General features: G+C 41.9%; 1 protein-coding gene across 1 annotated transcript in view; it reads left to right on the top strand.

Moving 5' to 3' along the window:
- The window catches only part of LOC103374441 (pyruvate carboxylase, mitochondrial), a gene marked incomplete at its 5' end in the record, with an annotated part of 47,292 nt that extends 28,554 nt beyond the window's left edge, over nt 1–18,738 (top strand). The window contains 5 exons of the mRNA XM_008304533.1: nt 930–1,087; nt 1,744–1,830; nt 10,816–10,995; nt 15,613–15,787; nt 18,653–18,738. Coding sequence (XP_008302755.1) covers nt 930–1,087; nt 1,744–1,830; nt 10,816–10,995; nt 15,613–15,787; nt 18,653–18,738 — 686 coding nt within the window. The remainder of the gene's footprint in view (nt 1–929; nt 1,088–1,743; nt 1,831–10,815; nt 10,996–15,612; nt 15,788–18,652) is intronic.
- Nucleotides 18,739–21,785: the final 3,047 nt, after the last annotated feature.

Raw genomic sequence — 21,785 nt, 5'->3', positions numbered from 1 at the left:
AAGTAACAAGCTAAGTTTGTCTCATTAACATGGATGATTTTTGTCATCATTAGCCAAGAGCTCTGCGTGCTGCCATTTCTGTCGCAGCATTAAAGCAGATTTCTTCCTTTCAAGGTAATCAGCTTTAGTGCACCTTAACCAGCAGCGGCAGAATGTCGTGGATCTGAGCAACAGATGTTTTATTTAAGGACGACAAAATCTCACAAAGATTTAATGAGCAGCTCAGATGTAGAAAAAGGCAAGATGAAAATGCAGCTTTCAAGCACACTCACAGGCTAATAGTACACTTTACCTACAGTTAGATAGAGGAGATGAAGTGCACTACTCTCTAATCCAGTTGTCAAGAGTGAGATCCTGGCAGACTACAGCGTTTTGGTTTCTCCTGCTGAATAGTTTAAGAATAGTAAAATAAAAAAACAGCAGAGACACTTGTTCTAGTTCCCCAAACACTGTCAGAACTGTACCAACTTTCACATCCTGTTTATATTTTCATACATTAAAATCAACCGCATAAGCCCACAATTGACTAGCTGGCACTCGTCAGTGATATGACTAATGCAGATAAATGGCAGGCTGCCACGTAAGCTTCCAGGACAATTCAACTATATTTGTGGTGAATATCTCATCGTTTCCCTCTTTTTAGCTGTAAGGGGCCAAAAATGTTCAGGGGAAAAAAAAGAGAGCAGATTTGGCTTAAAAGCAGAATTAGGGTCGTATCTCTGTGCACAGCCTTCATGTGTATCAGCATTTAGACTAAACCCAAACCGACCGCATATTCTGTCGAACTTTGCATTTGTTATCGCCTTTTGTTCTCTTAAGACGAGCAGCAAAATTACTCGACATTACTGTACATCGATACTATTGAGTCTAATAAACAAATGTGCACGGTTCCCATTGATCTGATGCTGTTTTACTGTGTTGCGTTGCAGGCATTGCTCTGGAGAAGGTGTTTGACTACAGTGAATATTGGGAGGTAGCCAGAGGCCTGTACGCTCCATTTGACTGCACCGCTACCATGAAATCTGGCAACGCTGATGTCTACGAGAACGAGATACCTGGAGGACAGTACACCAACCTTCACTTCCAGGTACGCTGAGCTATCCTTCTATTTTTTATTGTGTTTTCTCATTTCTGCACTGAGAATAGAAGCCGGTTTGTGCATGAGGCAACATTGGCACCGTGTAACATCAGACACGTCATCACTGTTAAATGCAGGGACTGTTGATATTTGACATTTTTTTCGAATTTAGAGTTCTCTTCTTTAGAAATGCCTTCTTAAATGTTTGTGTTTCTTTATTTAAAGCAACTGTAGATGCAAGAAATGTGACAAGAAAAGAGCAGCACTGCTTTAGAAACACTGAATGCTGCTTGAACAACTTACTTTGTTTATTAATCACATGACGAGTATCGACCCAGTCAAATCCTGGAAAAAAAAGAAGTGACTGAATCCCCTGCAAAAACCCTGCAGCCGCCCATATCTGAGACCAGTTGTGGTCCGTTTATATCAAGTGTTAAACAAATACGCTGTGCAGAAAATGACAGTTTGCGGTGGGATACCAGGACGGCCCATCTGGCCTTTGCTAAATTTAAAAGCTTTGGTCACAAGTTATTGCTTTAAATCACAGGATGGAGCTGGCTCGCCCAGCGCTCCCCGGCTTTCCCCTTTAAATGGGGAAATAATAAAGAGATTATTTTTACTCTGCTCATTTATTCTGGCATTTGTTTCACTGTGGTTCATTGCAGGCTCACAGTATGGGACTGGGAAATAAGTTCAAGGAGGTGAAGAAGGCATACGCTGAAGCCAATAAACTACTAGGAGACCTCATTAAGGTGAGACATGAAGATAAAACATGACAAATCCCTCTTGGTTTTTCATCACCGAGCTGTGCAGTTTCGGCCCTAATTTAGTTTCACCGGTGACACGCCGGTATGGAATCGTACAGCAGATACATAGGACAATAAATGTACGCAGGGCCCCTGAGGATTCATCATTGTTGTAATTACCGATGCCAGCAAATCCTAATTTCACTTGGCTGGTAGTAAAACATCCACAACTCCTTGATTTAAAGGTAAAGTCCGTAATTATAATCTTTATCACCTTTAAGAACATCTACTACTGAAATACAGATGGAAACATAAATAACTCTTTTATAATTGCAGGAACATGCATTTGCAAGAGAGTTTCGCTGCCTTCCTTAATACGTTTCATCTAAAGCAGTTTGAGAGGAACGCTCTGCCAAAAACACAACTGCTACTTTGGCACGCTGTTGATATTCCTTCATTGGCATTGCTCACAGTGGCTGCTCCTGCCAGGCTGCCCCTTTTTCATGGCTTGGCTGAACCAAACAATCCCAGATTAAGTTAGGTGCATCCACTGTTCTGTGCTGTCTGAGTTCACTTTCAGCCACACTGTATATGTTTTTTCTACCCTCCCTGGCTTCCTTTAGCTCAGTGCACCCACCTTTTCATATCTTTTCTCCTTCCTTTACCAGACTTGTTAATCCTAACTTGGGAAACTGTTCTTCTTCTGCATTATGCTCATTTATCCTCTCGTTTTACCTTGAGCTGGACTGATTTATTCAGCTTTGATACTACGTTGTTTTTGCTTCATGTTAATTTGAGGAGAAACTCCAGTGAACTGTTTGTGGGTTAATTTTCTGAAGGGCGCATTAGCCGCTGTCATGGAGAGAGGCCTCCGTTGCCAATTCTGCAGTCAACAATTTCGTTCTCAGCCTAGACTCACCTCCTGCCTGCCTTTTTGTTTTTCATCATCTTTCATTAATTCCTTTTGTTTTCCTCCCTTCGTTATTTACCATCACACCGTAGTAATAGATTCATCCCTCTTGTGCTGTGTTCACACTCACTCTGTAATTATTTTTGCTCTTTTGTTTGCGTTCCCGTTCTCAAACCCCCGTCTCACTTTTCTCTTTCACCTTTTCTATTCGCCATCCCTCTGCCATCTTTCTTATTTTGCTCCATCTCGTCGTAGACATGCTCCCATGGATTCCCCATTACTCCACCACCTCCCTTTTTTTTTTTTATTCTCTTTATGTCTCTCTCTCAATTTTCCTTCTCTGGTCCCCTCTCTCCTTAATTTTCTTCCCCCCTCTCTGTTTTCCTCATCAATTCTCTCCCCCGACCTCCCCTACCTTCTCCCCATGCTCTCTATCAATTCAATTAAGACTCGGCGGGCTTCACTGCACAAGCCAATGTTGGCTTAATGTGCCTACGAGTCCTGCTATGCTCTCAGTTGTATCCTGTTAGTTTGACAATGGCGATGCCTCTCACACTGTCGGCTTGTCGATAAGGGAGAAGGAGGCTGCTTGTCAGATTTAGACATAAAGTAGACGCACCACATACTGCACCGGCAGTAAGCAGAGCATCCATCCAGCGTACGTGCCTCCACCGCGATCCCCCACACATCACTGCAGACGTCATGACTATGAAGCTGTCAGCCAAGAATCATGAAGTTAGTGTCCAGGAAACTTTTTACATCAATAATTAAGCATTTTCTCCCTTTTGTTTTTTTTTTCTTATCAAGAGCATCGACTCCCCTCATGAAAAAAGACAAACAACTCTAATTATTTTGGATTTTTTTAAAAAAACAAAAAAAAGTTTTATCACCATCAAAGCATTTGCATAAAAGTGATTTGCATTAAAGCGATTGTTTGCTTTGCCAAGTTTATTAATTCATGTTTTCGTGGCAGTTGGTGTCACGTCCTGAATTAGGAAATCAAGATATTTGTACGGCATGAACTGACAGAACAGCCTGATTAAAAATTCAAAGAGACGCCGGGACTTAGGCTCATTGGCTTCCACTTAATACCAAACGACATCAAACGCCACGCAGGAGACCGAGAGACTTTCCCAAAAATGCTGCTAAGCCTAACTGTTTTACAGCTTAATAATAATTCCAGATGTGTAGCTGAGTGCAGTCATCACATCGCTTGCTGATCACCCAGCATTTCACCAAATCTACCTGAATCCATGCAGTTGATTACCAATTACAGAGGGCATAAAAACATCCTCGGTCTCTGGAGTGTTCCTCAGCATTAACTGGATGTTGAGGATGTTCAAGGCCAGATCAGATCTTATTTATTGATCACGCAGCAGTCACGCAGGTTACATGTGCAGCAGTTAAGATGAAGTGGTGGCTGTTCACCACACTGCTTGCTACAGCGAAATAAAATAAAAAAGTTCAGAAAGATAGGGGCATTTTGCAGGCAGCAGAATGATGGATGTGGAAGAAGGAGCTGTGAAAGGTGAACTGTTTTTACCCCATTATTTAAAACCTGTGTAGAAAGAGGGCAGTTATTGATCTGAGCGAGGGCAGTTTCGGCATTCTGTCAAACGCCAGTACTGTATGTGTGCACACACCTGTTAAATGTGCATTAGTCACAAAAGGACTTTGGAGCAGGAGGAAAGTAGGATGATGTCTTCCAGTTTCTGCTCTTGTGTTAATTGTGTGTCTGTAATATAGAGCCCCCTGACTTCATTTTGCAGAATCCTCTTAGGGATAAGATTGATTGCCGTTTTGCGAAGCATCTTCATTCTTTTTGTAATTTTTAGTATTTTACCATTTAAATTAATGCTATTTTTCAAAGTAATTCACATCTCCCCCCCGGCAACTTTGGAATTCAACTTACTTTTATCTTAAATATTCGACTGCGTTATTAAAATTCTGCTGCGTTTTTCACATTATGTATCAGTAAAGCTTTCAAATTGGTTCTTATGGTAAAATGTAGTGTTGTTGTGAAACTGAAAAAGGAACCTTGACAATGTTGAACAAATTAAAAATAGACCTTTTCTCCTTTACATGCGAATGCTCTGTAACATGTAACCTTTGGTGGATGCCAATCTCTTTCTTCTTCCACTTATCGTCCTCCTGGTCACGTAGCGCTGCCCGGCTTGCACAGACCACATTGCTGTAGTGTCACACCAGAGCTTGACAAACCCTCTTTGACAGTAGATTAAAGTTAGCGATAGAGAAATCCAGCAAAACATACATGAACAGATGCCTGCAGGTGATGTTTTAATAATGTAGCTGTTCTCGCCGACAGTGAGCCTTTATGTAGTGTGTGTAGAAGGCATGCAGATAGCACACAGGAAATTACAGGGTGGCATGTTTGTAACTCACACCGACATGCTGTAACTAAAGTCTACCTCTTTTCCCTCCGTTTCTTTGCTTTTAACTTCCACTCATTTCTTTCCCTTTTCCGTCTCGCTCAGCTTCATCCGTCGCAAAACGAGCGTGTCCATGTAAGGAGGACAAGTTGTGTATGTATTTGTGAGGGTGTTCCGTCTTCTGCCCTTCACCTCACTTAGTCTGTCACTTTCCTTTTGCAATTACAGGCACGTATTCACTCACCTCCACACTGTGAAAACACTCACACAGTCTCTTATAGTTGGAGGTGGAGCACCTCCTTGTATCGCCTGTGGGGCTGCAGATGTCTGCTGCTCTTGTCTGTTTGCCTCCGTCTCTCCTCCCCTCGGTTAATCTGTCCATCCCTTTCTTTCTCCCTCTTACTCTTCCTGTCACTCTCTTCATCACCCCGTCCGCCGTCTCTCCCTCTCCGGTTTCATTTCGCCTCATCCCTTCCTTCGTCGCTCCCTCCCACCTTCCCTCATTTCGATTAGACTTCCTTCATGTATCCTTAATCTTTCTATCATTTCTCCCTCCCTCCTCCTTGCCTGAGCCTCTTGTTATCGCTCCTCTCTCCTGTCTCCTCCTCTCCTGACAGGTACCATTCTTCACTCTGCTGCTGGCTTGGCTGCCTCGCATTATAGTGTGTGTGTTTGTTGTATTTGCCTTTTTCTCTCTCTCTTTAACACACACACACACACACACTCGCTGTTCTGGATGATATAATCCTTTGCCCATTAGGGGAGTTCAGGTTTGGATAGAGACGCTTTTCAAAACAAATTTGAGCAAAGCACACAGACACATGACACACAGGCACACAAGCTCACTGGAAATCGCTGCCATGCTCGCGTTGGTACACTCTCTAACACTGTACCAGATCTGTGCTGCCAGGAGAGGGGAGTCACGCCGGACCACTTAGTGGGAGCTGTACATTAGCGAAAGTGAGAAAGATGGACAGAAGGCAGGAGAACAGTAATGTGGGAGAAAAGAAACATGGAGGTGGTGAGAACAGAAAGAGATGCTGGAGGTGGACGAGGGCGGGACGGGACAGTTGTGGTGATAAAGAGCCTCGATTTAGATGAATCTGTGTTCATTTCTGGTAAAATATGCATTTGTGGAACAGATGCAATGACGACCATAGATAATTCAAACAGTAACCATACCTTCCTAGTCGTCTTTCCAGTATTTCAAACAAACTTGTGAAATGTCCCCCAAAAAATTTGAAAATGTGCACAAACCGTTTTGGAGCAAATAAACCAGGCTGTGTAGTGTCGCCAGAAGGTGGCAGTGTACGCTACGTTACGCACGGCTGTAAGTAAAACAGATTTGGCAAAACCAGGCCGCCAAAAAAAAAAAAACAGAAAAGGGAAAAACAAACATAACTTTGGCAGTCGATGAGGGAAAAATGAGGAAAAGTCCAAATTGTCGTTCTTATTTCAAGTCAGTTGGTTTTGGCCATCTGTCATGTTGTCCAGACACAAAGACAAAGAAAGAAGCAGAAAAGGCTGATCAGCAGTGAGTTCATTGTTTGTTCAGTCAGAACCTGTTTTAAAAAGGTGTTTCCATGTGCCATTATGGGGGGAAAAAAATAAAAATAACTCAAGCGATTTTGCATTTTCCAATAAATTATCCATCTAATGCAATCCTTCGAAACGTGCACAAAAATACATTACGGATTGTACTGTGGCTCCAGGAATGGTAATGTCAGTGAGTTGGTTTCAAGGCTCTGTTACTGAATAGATTGCTGTAAATATCTGGACAGACAATCATGACCTCCACAGCGTAAAGCCGACTGACTTTCTGCTAGCACCGCGATGAAGTTTGACGTTTTCAGTGCAGTGTCTATGTATGGCCATAAAGCATGGTGATTCATTTAGTCCAGATAGTTGGTTGCGTTCTCAATAAATAATGAATTATGAGAAAGAATGAAGCCCAGCAGACAATATTCTATATGCAGGATCAATAAAGGCTCGGGTAAATCGGCTGCTCAGCAATAGGAACGTTTTCTTGTCTTGAGAGCTTTATCTGGAGTCCATTAACCGCCACAGATGTCATGGTGGCACATCGCTAGCACAGAACACAGAGCTGTCCATAGTCCAAGCAACCACCTCCCTGTAGTCTTCCATCGTAGTAAACAGTACAATCAGCTATTACAGCTAATCTTCATGTATAGAGAAGTTATATAACATGCTGTTCGTACAACTTTATATCTCAAGAACTCTCTCGAGACCTATGTTGACGTTTCTGTTTTACTCTTTTTGAGATAGTTGGCCAAAGACCTTTATTCTAACACCACTCTGTGTCCAATTATTATTTTTACTTCACCACACAAAGCTAATGGTTGGGTTTTTCTGTTAATGACCTTGTGTGGACCCTCACTGTTTTCTCAGCAAACTTATTTGAGATACAACACCAGCCCACTTTCTCTACCAGTTTGCATTTTGTTCCGAGATTCAAGAAGAAATCCACTTAAATCAGTCCAGTTAAACTCCCCCTAATAATGTAATTTAACTATGTTTTCTGTATATAAAAGATAGAAAATGTGAGTTCCTGACACAACAACACTATCATATCTGTTAGACTGAGAGAGATTTGCAGTTCAGAGTGAAGAGTCTGAGCTCAGCTTCACACACACAAACGGAGGAAATCAGATTCTTCTTACCCAGCCAGGATGTGATTTACCTCACTGCTCGTCTAAAAATATAGAGAAGCTCACACATCACGTATAGCTCATACCATGCTGAAAATATAATTTCCTTTTCCTGTGTGTGTGTGTGAGGCATCCAGAGAGAGTTGGAGGTGGATGATTCATCAGCGGAGATTGATAATGAGAGTAACACTCTTGGATCAAGAGAAAGAAACATTTGGCAGACTGACTGGAGATAAGAAGGATGGCAACGGGACTAAGTTGATTCACGATGCAAGAAGTCAACATCTCGGCTTTTAGCGTGAAGACAGAAGATAGCGGTTAGGATAGCGAGAGGCCTGGAGTAAGAGGAATGGTTCTGGAAGATGGATAATAAAGAGAAGAGTAACAGTTATTTACTTTGCAGTGAAGAGGGGGAGAAAAATGGACTCCGGAGACGGCGAGACGGAGAAAACAATGGAAAACGAAGGGAAGGTAGACTAGGAATGCACAGTCATGCTCCTTTCTTATGTTTTAGATAGATTTCGAGTAACTCAGCAGTGAGCTTTTGTTCCTCAGCTATACCAAGTTAATGGCCTCTCCAGGGATTTCAACAGCCCATTCAAATCTCTTAAGCTTTTCTGTAAACAGTCATTCAGTAAAAGCAATGTATCATTATCTCCTCTATTCACAAACCCAATCAAACTGAGCTTTAAGTGTTGTGGCAGGGAAGTGCTGTAGGGAAGTGCACACTTGTTCCAATCAGCAGGAAGCGTCCCTTTTCTTGCAGCTTGCTGAAAAAGCGCTGATTTGCTTGCAAGGCTCCTTTAACACTGCTCAAGTGGCCGCCGACCTTAACAGGCGTCATGGGCTTGTTTCTCCAAAGTTTATTGTCAGGAGAGCAAACGCAGCTGCAGTTTTTCTGATGTATTTCGTAGCTGCACAGCGGGAGAAGCTTTTTTTTTATACACCTTTAGTTTTCAAATCTCCTTACTAAAGTACTCTTTTAAGACTTTTGTAATCAAGGATACAACATACAGGTTGACTTTAAAGTGTGGCCTTCCTTCCATCATTAATACTGTTGGTATTTGAAGGTCAGGTTGAGGTGGTCGGTAGTCCTGTCATCTCCAAAGACCAAAGGCATTTAGACAAAACACACACAAGTTCGACTGCGCTTGTTGAAAGACTTCAGTGATCCCAGGAGCTCAGCTAGCCTAACAAGCACCCAAACCCCCGGGGGGGCTGCGCGAATCCCAGAGGGGACGCGAGCGCTTCATGTCTCACTCTCGATAATTTGGCATCACATCTCCCAGAAACAGGTGTCAAGTTCTTTGTTGGGGAATTCTTCGGGGAGTGTCAACTTGATCTATATTTGTTCATCTATTCTCTTTCTGCCTTTCTTCTTCCGTCTTCAGAGTGAACTAATTGCCACAGAAAAAAAGAAAAAAAAAAACAGACATCTCGTAGAGTGTGGGCCCGTTCTTTGTTCTCGCTAGTCCTTCAGCTGTCAATGCTTAACTTTACAACCTGTCAAACTATGGGTGGAGGCTTTAAACAGGACACTGTCGCTCTGCTGGCGAGCACCAAAATGGGAGAGCAGTTTAAAATCTCTAAACGCTTACAGTTACATATTTAAAAGTTGTTTTCCCCGCGAAATTCACCCTGTTGTGCCTTAAAATGGCTTCGATGTAACTCTACAGCGTTGCTTCCTCTAAAACGTGCAGATCTAAGCAGCTCGAGCACACCAGCTCACTCTGCTCCAACACTGCAAAACAACAACATCACATATTGGCAAGCCGTGCATGTTAAATCCAGAAACCGATTCTGAAAGCCCGAAAGTTAAGTTGGCTACATATAAAACTTTGACTGTGTGAATCCGTGTTTTTGAGACTGTCGTCAGCGCACTGCGGCTTCAAAGTGAATCACGATGCGTCTACCACCATATAAAAAAACACCATATGGGCATGTTATCAAGGTATGAACTTGATTTTCACCACAGGGGGTCTTTAAAACTTTGAACAAGCTGGGTCTCCATGTGGGAGACTGTCATATTTCTCTCTTCAACTTTGATCTGTTCGCCTACTATATAATAAAAAATGCAGCACCGAGCACGAGTACAAACCAGAGTGTCTGGTTCTGACACAGAACGCTGATGGATCACATTAATTGACCCCTTTCTCCCTTCAATTGGCCTAAGTATCACATGCAAGTCAACAGCAAGCTTTAAACCTGCGTCTGTAATCTTCCCAATAGAAGAGTAATGTGTGCAATTGATATTTGCATCAGTGTCCTGTTCGCAGTCAAAAAAAAAGGACTCCACTTATCACCATTATGCTAATAGGGATCGCTATTACCATAATGATATGCCATTATAAATAATGAAAGAATGAATACATGTGATTTTAATGAATGTTTTTCTGTGTTCTTTCTTCTTCCATCTTCATTTTCAGGTTCATTCTGTTTTCACGGAGACGGTCTGTGTGGTTTATTTCATAGCTGCCAGATTAAATGATTAAAGAGACTGTATGGATATAAACATCTCTTCATTTCTCTTTCTCCGGGTCACTCAGTGCTTAATCTTTGCAGACAGCATCTTCATTAAAACAAAGACTCTGTCACCACTTGTTTTTTTTTTTGCGTATGTGCGGTCCTACCTGTGCACTGCTGTGTGGAAACAACACAGCAGGACTTCACTGAGAAAAATGGATCTGGCAGACGGCTGCAACTGCTCCCACTTTTTGCAAGATTAAGCCATTGCGCTGTAGAAAACTGTGGTATTACCCTGAATATATTCTCATGCAAGAGTGTTTTTTTTCTGCAAAATGCTGATATTTGTCAGATTAAAAGGCCAGTGGTCACAGACTAGCAAGAAATAACAGCACCTCTCCTTGTCGCCGGTAAATTGAGATATCTGTGTGGAGAGGCTGTATTCTAATATCTTTTGCTCAGCCTGTGGCGAAATAGTAGAAAAAAAAAAACCTCACTGACGGCTAAAGGAAGCGAATGTGAGCTCATGTCTTTAATACCACCTCTCTTTCTTTCCCAGGTGACTCCGTCTTCAAAGATCGTGGGTGATCTGGCCCAGTTCATGGTGCAGAACAACCTGACCCGGGCAGAGGTGGAGGAGAGGGCAGACGAGCTGTCCTTCCCGCTGTCAGTGGTGGAGTTCCTGCAGGGTTACATCGGGATCCCACATGGAGGCTTCCCCGAGCCGCTCAGGTCCAAGGTACCGCAGTTTCTCCTGGATTCACACACATAGAGGCAGTTTTCTTCATTGAGTACTTTAATTTTGCACATGGAATAACAAAAATTTACATCTAAAGAAGCACTCTAAATGTAGTTAGATAAATAAAACTACAACAGGGATTTGAATCATAAAATAAAAACTGATGGTGTTTATTTTACTAACTGCTACTTTGGCTTCCTCTCTGTAGTCACTCTGTGGTCTTTATGATTATATTTCATTGGTTGCACGTCACCAGTAACGGCTAATTAGCGCTTAAAGCGATTTACAGACGGGGACAGACGAGTGCATTTGCAAAACGGCGCACGTGTTTCGAAGGTGACGTAGCAGATGTTGCTAATCACTAAGAGGCTCACTGTCAACCTGTGACCGCCCGTGGCGTCTTTCTGAAGTGAGGTTGATTTAAGCAATCTGCTGTAACCGCCAGACGCGATGCAACCTGCATAAACCGAACACGGCCTTCGCCACAAATTAGGAAAATGGCTCATTTCACTGTGCCTAACACTAATCTAACAGCGGAGTTAGGAGGCAGCCACAGATTATCCCGAAACAGTGTCTGGAAAACTATAACTAATAAATGTTTAAAATCTGAATCATGATGTGCAATAAAAATGGTTTGTGACCAGTGAAAGATTAAAAATAAAGAAGAACAGCAACCTAACTGCAAGAGATAAACTGATGAGAGAAGAGGCAGCATCACAGGACGCTCTGATGTCATCAATTTTTATTTTACATATTCAGTTGTTGTGGTCATTAATAACGAAGAAGCCCTGTTAGATAAATGACAGGTTCTCTGCTATCACATGCTGTTAATACATATATTTATTGTATATCAGTTCCAAATCATTCACCATTTATCTGCCTTTCTTAATTACTAATAAATGTCAGACCAAAAATAAATAAAAAGAAACAGCCAATCCCTAAAAATAACTCATCCAAACCTTGTAATGTTTCTCCTCCACTTCCTCCTTCATGTCTACCTTTTATGTACCAAACATGTTCAACAAACACATGCTGAAAAGCCCATTTTAAGGTGTAACTCTGCACACACACACACACACACACACACAAACTCTGTCACACGCTCGGTTACGTCTGACAGTCGCCCGTCCCCGGGAGGACGCCTCAAAACAGCGAAGGAAGCCGTGATGTTGCTCCGTCCTCTCGTCTCTTTTGTTTCCTCACCTCCACCTACTTCCTCGTGTTTCACAAACAGCGACGTAGAGACTCTCGTGCACATCAGAGCCCAACAGCTTGAAGTCTCCTCAGGAGGATTGCATGAATAAAGGCAAACGTGTCACATTCTCCCCAAAAAAACCCTGCTGACATACTGGCATACTTGACATTTGCAGGGAGAATAAAAAAAAAAAAAAAAGAAGTGACTGCAGTTTTTTCTTTTTTAGGAAGACGATTAGGCGGATGTTTTGTTTTTTTTCCCTCCACACTAACATTCACAGATGTTGTCCTTTTCATAATGCATTATCAATGAGCTGACCGCTGCAGAAGATGTATTGTTGAGGCCGTACCTGCACTTACCGGCACAGTTTGTGTCTTATATATGCAGCTACAGTGCATTTGTGCAATACTTAAATCACCTATTCTCTGCCATGTTCGGTTCATCTCAGCTCGTCGCTCAATTATTTGTATACTTACAGCTTTAGGAGTCTCTCCATCCATTTATTTATGGACTCATCTCCACACACTGTTCTTCCCTTTGTGAAACTCACACTCCACCTTTGACCTTCCTTTCCTTGTCTCTTTATTTGGGGGAAATAAAATAGTAAAATGTTTGTGAGGCTAAATCACCAACAATCCTGCCTTCTGTCTGCTACCTGTCCAGTTTGACATTTGTGTTTCTGTTTCTCCGACGGTCTCATGTTTCCAAAGTGAAAATTCAGCACAGGAGAGTAATTCCTATTAAATAATCAGGACGGTGGACAGCTTCTGTATTAAATCAAATCCTCCGCTGTCCTTTTTCATTTCATCTCCACTCAGCATTGAAATACTTCCCGCTGAGAGATGATGCGAACCTGAATGCCAGAGTTGACATTTTTTGCCCACTTAACTTTCCCCTCCGCCATCTGTTGTGTGCTGTAGTGGGGCGTGTTTGTATTCCGGCCCGTCGGTGTTGTACAACGTATTTTCTATGATACACCATTCATTTTTAAACAATATGTCAAAGCTGTAGCCCGCATCATCACTGTGTACTCTGAGTAAATCCTCAACACATGATGAACTGCAGCCAGTTTCTCATCCGAGCCAGAAAAGCCAGACTATTGCTCTAAATCTCTCCTACAGATATTCATACTCTGACAATCCACCCTCGATATATTAAATGCACAAACACCAAAGGGGCTGTCTGGCACGCAGCTTACTGAGGAACTCATTCTCTCCGTCTTCCTGAGTCACTTAAACAATAACCTTTTAATCACTGAAATTCAGAGTTCAACTTCGGTGCGAGTCCTTCTTACTTTTCCCTTCACAGCGTTTCTGATAAATGCTGCCGTCGTAGACGTCGTGTCTGGGGATGCGATTCCAAGCAGCTGATTTACATAACTTAGATAAATTCAGCTTTTTAAAGAGAAGAAACATTATTTATCCTAAAACAGCGCTTTATCTTATAAGATGCTCATGATCTTAAGTTTATCATAGCTTTGTCGGGTGTGTGTTTGAGGTGTAAATATGCATTAGAGCAAAGCCACACCTCTTCATATGGTTGCATTAAAGAGTGCTGCAGCCGAAGGTGACATTTGCACGAAGGTGTCTCCTTCATGGAGCTTTGGAGGTATTAACTATTAATTATTTCACATGCGTTCATTTCAGTCTCGCTGCCTGTCAAAAAGTTGTTTGCATGCATCGGGTAAACTTTCTTAAAAGTGCAAAGCGGTAATTGAGTTGTTTCCCATCTTAGTTCTGTCACGCTCAGTTCGTTTGTGGCGTGGGTGGACAGAAACAACGGACAGGGGAGAGGAAAACAAGAAAGACAGGGTCACGGGAGGGAAGTGAAACGGTGGGAGGATGGCTGGCGAGGGGAGGAGAGGAGAGGAGGGAGATGCCATCAGAAAGAAAGTGAATTAAATAAGATTATGGTTAAAAATGCAGCACGTCGCTCAGAGCAGGAGAAAAAAGGGGGGATGAGAAAAATCAGTAAAAAAAGAATAAAGAGCAGGAGTGTGCTTTTGAGCAGCTTCGACAGAAACGAGGAGAAAGAGCAAATAACCTTGGAGGAAGACTTTCCTTCATTTGTTAATGCAGACACACACACACTCTCAGCCGCTATCTGTGTCTCACAGTTAAACAATCAAGCAGTTTAGGTGTAAGACATCCTCAGAGGAGACGATGTTAATGAGCAGGGACTCCAGTGAGCCTGCCATCTTTGAAGTGTCTTCCTCTCACGTACACAAATGAGTCAGCTATCTTTGAACTGTTAGCTCTGTGACTAATAGCATTGCACCGGGTCCTTTGTCTGGAGATTTCTGCGAGGCACACACACACGCACTCATCTGCATATGCCGATATAGTGACGATACGAGAGCACACGCTGGCAAGCGGAGGGTAGCGCAAACACACCTTAGCAACCTGTATGCATCAACACTCCCAGTATGTGTGCACGCAGGAGGCACGGGATCAGCTGAAGGTTTAATTTGATGCATGCAGTGCTGTTGAAAGGGTAAATGAGTGTAAACACAAAGATGACTGATAGTATGTTAGCATGGGTGACAATGTTTTGAAAGAAAGAAACCTACACGGAGCGAGGAAGGTACCACAAAAAGTTTATTTCCTCGAAACATTTGCCGAAGCACCGACTAAACAGGCTAATTGTATGGAGATTCCTTCCTTTCCCCGTCTCCTGTGAGATTTGCGAAAATAAAAACAAAACGGAAAATAGCTGTTTATTCGCCGACTTAACATAATCTCTTCACCAGACATTATTATTAGCCTCAAATCGATTGCCTCGACAAGTTGTGTCAGACACCAACAACTGTGTGAGAAGATAAACTGTCGTATCATTAGTGTTAAAGCAGCCACCGCTTTTACACTGTTCTCCTTCCGTTCCTTTTTCTAACTCGGCGTTAATGTGCTGGTGGAAGTTTGGTGGAAGGAAAAGAAGATGAACTGTGGGAGAGATGGAGGGGGACTAAAGTGGAAATGACTGCAGAGCTAAACACAACAGTGGCGCCGCTTTTATGCAAATTTTAAAAAACAACGTGCATTAATAAGTTTTGCATTCTCCTCGATTTCCAGTGTTTCTCTTCCTCCTCTGTGCCTCAAAACATCTCCTCCTGCATCTGAGTCGTCTTCCTCCTCTCACTCAAAATCTCTACCAATTTAGTGCTTTGACAGGTTGAAGCTTTTATCCACATATATAGCTCTGAAGTACAACGTGAAGGTTTTTTACCATCACTTTCGACTTCCCACATGCTTCAGCGTCCCACGGGGGCCTGTGATGAGTGGGAAAAGACTCACAAAGACTGCATGACTTTGAATGAGAACTTTTATGAAATTGTTTGTTTCCTTCTCCTCTCTGTGCCTTTTTATGTTACTCTCTCCTGCCTCCTCTGATTCCGTCTCCTTTCCTCTTTCGACCTCCTGCCACAGGTGCTGAAGGCCCTTCCACGCATCGAAGGTCGTCCCGGCGCTTCCCTGCCACCTATGGACTTCAAGGCTCTGGAGGAGGGGCTCCGGGCCTCACACGGGGAAGAGATCACCCCCGAGGATGTGATGTCAGCAGCCATGTACCCCAAGGTGTTCCAGGAGTTCAAGGAATTCACCTGTGAGTGGGCCAGATGTTAATCTGATCAGTTAATCTATAGCAATAATAATAAGGCAGAAGATGAGGGGCATGCATGCCAGAAAATGTATTTTACATCAATTGTAGTACCGATCTACTCTTTAATGAAATGAAAGACTGCATCTTATTTGTGTTTTAGTACTGAAGCGACCAGAGGAGGCGGTTGCTTAGACTGCAGGCGGTTTCGTCTTAGCAAGCTTTGTTGGGTTTAGCTAGGAACAGACCACAATGACGTAGTCCTCTGTAGCGGGTAATGACTCTCATCAGAGACAATTACAAATGAATTAACAAATAAGGCAAAAGATGAGTACCATGCATGCTAGAAAATGTATTGTACATTAGTTGTAGTACCTATTTGTGCCACCAGGTGCAGCCTCTTACAGTTTAACCCTTAGAGGTCCGCTGTCACACCGTCATGGTATAATCATGTGACATTTTCGAGACGTCACGAGCTAGCGCATGTACAGTGATGCTGTCAACTTCACTCAAAAGTGCTGACTTTAAACTCTCTCTCAGTTTTTGTTTCATGTCGATAGACCACGTAAACTGTAGATATAATGTTATGAATGTGCGTGAAAAACAAGGCGTGTAAAATATAAGCGTATGAAATATATGCTGCAGGCGTCGCTTTTGTTCAACATCTTCGTCATTTTTTGTCGTTTTACAAAACGAAAGTGAAAGAAAATCCCAGGAAGGGCAGGTCCTGTGATTTGGCTGTCAGAAACTATTTTCAGGAGTGGCATGGATAAAAAGAGAAAGAAAGCCACACCTGCTGTAGTTGCAAATATGGTTTGATTTTATATCAATTTTAGCTTTTTATATTCACATCTGCAACTTATGTTTACAATTTCTACTTTCAAAATGCCTCGTTAGGCATGTTTGTTGGTTTTATTGTAATAATTTTTAATTTTTTTAAAAATCAGATTTTATTATTTTTTTGTGTGTTTTTGAGCCCAAATGTTAATATAGTAGTTTAAAGTGAAAAAATAATTGTCAGATCATATAGATGATGTTGTGCTGAAAAGAAAGATACCAAACTTGGGCACGCTAAACAAGTTTCTATGTGGTATATAAAGACTAAACTCAAAGTATGCAAAAACGGCCAAAATAGGCCAAAACCTCTACGGGTTTATAAGATGGAAGTCTGGAGCTCATTTGTGTTTTAATACTGTAGAGACCTGAGGAGGCGGTCGCTCAGACTACGAGCGGTTTCGTCTTGTTGGGTTTAGCTAGTAATGGACACCATTAGCTAATGAGGCTCAGACGCGCCATCAAATGTATTGTAGATTGGCTGTAGTACCTGGTTGCGCCACCAGGTGGAACCTCTTGGCGTTTAAACAGATGGAAAACTTGCTTTAATACGACCAGAGGAGGCAGTGTTGTGTTGGCAAGCAGAGAGCATTGTGGGCTCTTCATCAAAAAATGGAACCAAGTCTACTGTATTAATTTTGTGTTATACATTAATTAATTATTGATGGACAAGGCTGCAGAGTATCGGTTAAGACATTTGTTTTTTTCTGTGTGCATCCCTATTGATAACGCGGCTGATTATCAGTTAAGGAAACTGCCTCAAATTTGCATCCCTAATCCGAATTTTTAATTAGTTCAATGTGCTCAGTTTGGAGCTGTTATATTAAACAGGTCTGGGTTTGTGATACTTGATCTCATTCTCTCTCTCACACACACGCCATCGTTCTCATTTGTATTATTACTGGGCCTTGAAATTAACACCAGCCAAGCTTATGTCAGGAACACTGATTATAAAGTTCAGCCATTTGGTAGAAATGTTTTAACTGCTGGAATTTGGCAGTTCAGGAGCACTAAAGGGAGAAATGAGCACCAGCGTTTGAAGAAGGTAGCGGGAGGTTTGCAGCAAGAAAACAATGATGCTGGAGATTTAACACTGAGGGTTCAAGAGGAATCAAACTTGACTGGAAGTTGTTTGAAGCAGCTGCGGAAACATTCAGCTGCCTGGATTAACCCGAGCCTAATTGTTGCTTTGAAGAGCAAGGCATTGTTAGCTCCAAGCTGCCAGTGCCCCTTTGTGAGCATTTATAATTGCTGTACAGTCCTTCAGGTTAACACTGTACACAGCCCTGACCCTCAGCTCAGCATTCAGTCTGTTCTAATTACATTTCTGATTTAAAACACTGGAAGTTCTCCAGAATCTCTCTTTTGCTGTGGATGTGTGGCGCTTGTGAACGCGCTCGCATATCACCAGATGTAAAAGTTAATGGAGTTTAAGAAATAATAATCTTTATTGATGGAGCACTTTTCAAATCCATGTTACAAAGTGCTTCACGGGGGCAGCATGAAATTATCGTTCAAGAAGAAAGATAAAAACAATTAGTCCATAAAACCAATACAGTGCTGGGAAATGTAAAAAAATATTTTTTTTAAAGGACATAAAAGACAGCTCAGAGGGAATTAAAACTCACATGAACTCAGGAAAGCTTCTGGCAGTAAAGTTAGTCAGTAGAATTGACTCTAAAACATACAAGGAGCAATGTGATCGTGTCTCCTGGTTCTGGGTAAAACCTGAGTTCTGTCCAGTCTGGAGTCGATCGACAGGTTTTTGGTTCAAGCTGGTGAAAAGGCTGCTGCAGTAGTCCAGGCTTGATGAAATGGAAAATGCAAAGTGATCTCGGTGCCTTTGAAATTTATGATAAATCATGTTTTTGAAAGTTTTGCGAGTCCTTCCAGCAGAACCACAGCAGAATCTGTTTTGCTTGTTCAGCTACAGAAAGTTCAGAAGGAAACACACACACATGTACATCAGACACATTTAGAAACATGGACTCCACGTTGTCATGAACACAAACTGACATTCTGTTGTTGTTCCTCCAGCTAACTTTGGCCCAGTGGACTGTCTCAGCACCAGACTGTTCCTGGACGGACCCAAGATTGCAGAAGAGTTTGAGGTACGCAACTAACACAGACTGTTGTCTATTAAAGTCTATTTTAAAAAAGGGAAAAAAAAAGAAGCCCAAATTAAACATTTGTTCAGTTTTGGCAATAAAAACAAACAAATTTAAGGTAAAAATAAATAAATAAATAAATAATCTGGATATTTTTTCAATATCTTTTTTAAAAATTCTTCAAAATCTAAACTTTTCGCTTCCAAAAAGAACTAAAGAATCTGCTCTTCGTTGCACAACTGCGAAACCATCAGTAACCCAGCAAATTAGTAACAGTGACAGAACTTTTTGAGCTTTGTTTTCTCAGAGCAGACAGGAGTTGAGTACCGAAACAAATTAAAGATTGAAGTAGTAAAATATCTATAGCATGTCGAACCACCTTTACTTTATTAGTCCTGGTAACACCTCTGGGCACTTCTTGTACTTAGGATTGTGGTTATATTTTTTATATACATCTCTCTTTTTTTTTTTTTTAAAGAAATGATCTTTTTTTTGTGATTTATGACATTAGAACTGCTTCATGCTGTGTAAAAGACATTTATGAGTTCTCTCCTCTTCCAGCCATCATTGTTCTGTTTCCATAGAGGTGCAGGATTTTATATTGCAGTGAAAAATTATGACTTCTTGTGCAAACGCTGGTGTTTTCCCCCTTTTTTTAGGTAAATTAAGTATTTTCAGTAGTGTATTGCATGTAAAAATAGACTAGTTTTCGTGCTTGTTTGGTGGTTTTTGCTTGTTTTTTGGACGAGAGGCAGACGAATGGATCCGTTACATTCACCGCCGAGTGCATTTATGATTCTTCCAGTCGCTGTCACTAATTCTGCGATAATGCATTTAATCTTAATAATAATTCATTTAATGATCCAATTTGCTCTTTAATTAATTTCTGGTGTAATAACAGTTCCATAAAGAAAGGACATTATCAGCAGGAAATGATTGTTCCGTCACTGCAGATGGCTGAGGTTTGATGTAGAGTCACAGTGGAGCGCTGATAACACAACGGGAAGGACAAAAGCATTAACGCTTCATCAGGGGAACAACAAACAGCGTCTCCGATCCATCCAGCCATCAGATCGGCCTTCCTGCGCAGAAACAACAGATTAATTTTGTCGCGAGACGTTTGAGAGGCGGCTGGAGAAATGCACCGGGGCCGAAATGAAACCGTTAGTGGCTCCTGAAGATTGTACCGTCGTTCGTTCTGCAGCAGGGAGGCAGCTGGACGTGCAGTCCAAAGGGGGGGACAAAATAAATGGATGCAGAAAAATTAGTGGGGCACAGAAACAGAACAATCTCAGGGAGGGAGGATGTAATTACTGCAAAGTCACGAAATCCTCAAGCTAAAAAAAAAACGTTTCTCTGGAATGTTGTGTTGCAAACCTTTTTCTGTCATTTCCAAAATGTTACGAATCAGTTGGTTTAAACTGGCGAGAATATGCAGTCAGCAGAAATATTTCAAGATGTCTGCTGCCTTGCTGATTGAAGGTTTCTCTCAGAATGGAAGACAGCTGCTGTTTTTATCCAGAAAGTGCAGACCAAAGTGATGGTTGAAATCAGGATCGGGGAGAGGATTCCAAAGAGATCTTTCCTGACAGATGTCAGAATGAGATGTCTGATCAAAGAAAAGAACTTCGGATGAGGAGGATGTTGGAAGAGTCTGTCAGTCATCATGGAATGAAACGCTTCTCGGTACAATATGAAGCAGAGTGTAGCTAAATCTTTTTACATTTGGTGGTAATAAAAATACGTTTATTCACTAGATTGTGAATAAACATCAGTGGCACAATGTCGAGTCGAGAGAAGTTCAGATCATGTGGAACTAGACGTGAACTTTATTTGACTCCAAGGATTAAAAGTTAAAGGGAACACAGATGAATTATTTCGATTCTTTTGAGGGAAAATAGTTGTCGAAGCCGTGTGGCACCTCGACTTTACTCCTTTCAAGCTTTCACCCAGATGGACGGCGCGTTTGCGACCAGGTGGCCGCGGTGCAGTCCAGTAAACAGGAGGTGAGGCGGGTCAGAGATGACGGCTGTGGCGTTTTCCGACTACAGCTTCATCGTGACTTGGTGTAGTAAAATCAGGCGGTCGCGTGTTATGTAAGGAGACGAGGCCTCGCTTCGAAGCTTAATGAGTGGCGGAGACGACCTTGCTCTCGTAGGAATATGTTGGAGATGATTTTGTTGGTGAAATATCAAGCGAAAACGTTAACCTTGCGCAGGTTAAATGTAAGCTAATGCCGCCGACATCCTGCATTGATAAATCCAGGTGCTGAATGTTAGTCACCTTGATGAATCAAAGGTGTTCGCTGAGGATAAAATGAAATGAATCTTCAAGAAAAAAGTCCACTATTTTTTAACACTAAAGCTCCTTAAGCTTGAATTTCTACGTGAATCGCTTCAAAATCCTCTCTCCGTATGATGGAAGTAAAAACAAAAACGCCCAGTGGATTAGATGTTGTTGAGACAAATCTACTTCCAGGACAACCAGCCGCTAAACTAGCTGTTCGGTTTAGAGCAAACTACCCTGAAGTAAATAAGCGGAAATGCTCTGCGGTGAATTTCTCTGTGAACTGCAGCATTTGGAAATAATTAGACTCTAAATCATTCTGTTGTGCTGACAGCTGATAGTTCCCTAAACTGCTGTCTCTCTCTCTCTCTCTGTGTGTGGGACACCTTGTTAATTCCAGCGGCAACACGTCGCTCGGAAATGAAATTCTTACCACTGAAAGCCCTTTTGTACATTTAACTTGTCGTACATCAACTAAATTCTGTTTTTCTTTCCTTCTAAAGAGGATGAAAGCCGTCATGCTGAAGTGACACGGTCTCAGCTGGTCTTTTGGTTCGATGTTGGAGCTCTTGTCTCCTGAGCGTTTTAGACAATTTAAAAAACACAAGAACTTCATTATTTTCAAGGTGTTTTGGAAGACACTTTTACATGTAGTGAATGAGGCGTGCCACAAGGTCAGCTGAGTCATCGCTGAACTGTCACCTCAGCTTTTATACAGCGCCGGTATTTTTTTATGTTTTTTACCCGTAGGTTAAGTGAAACGTGTCTGGTAAAGA

This window comes from Stegastes partitus, unplaced genomic scaffold (genome assembly GCF_000690725.1).
Source record: "Stegastes partitus isolate 25-593 unplaced genomic scaffold, Stegastes_partitus-1.0.2 Scaffold2247, whole genome shotgun sequence".
In the NCBI taxonomy this organism is placed as follows: domain Eukaryota; kingdom Metazoa; phylum Chordata; class Actinopteri; family Pomacentridae; genus Stegastes; species Stegastes partitus.
The sequence above is the reverse complement of the archived record's forward strand: the minus strand, read 5'-3'. Positions and strand labels throughout refer to the sequence as shown.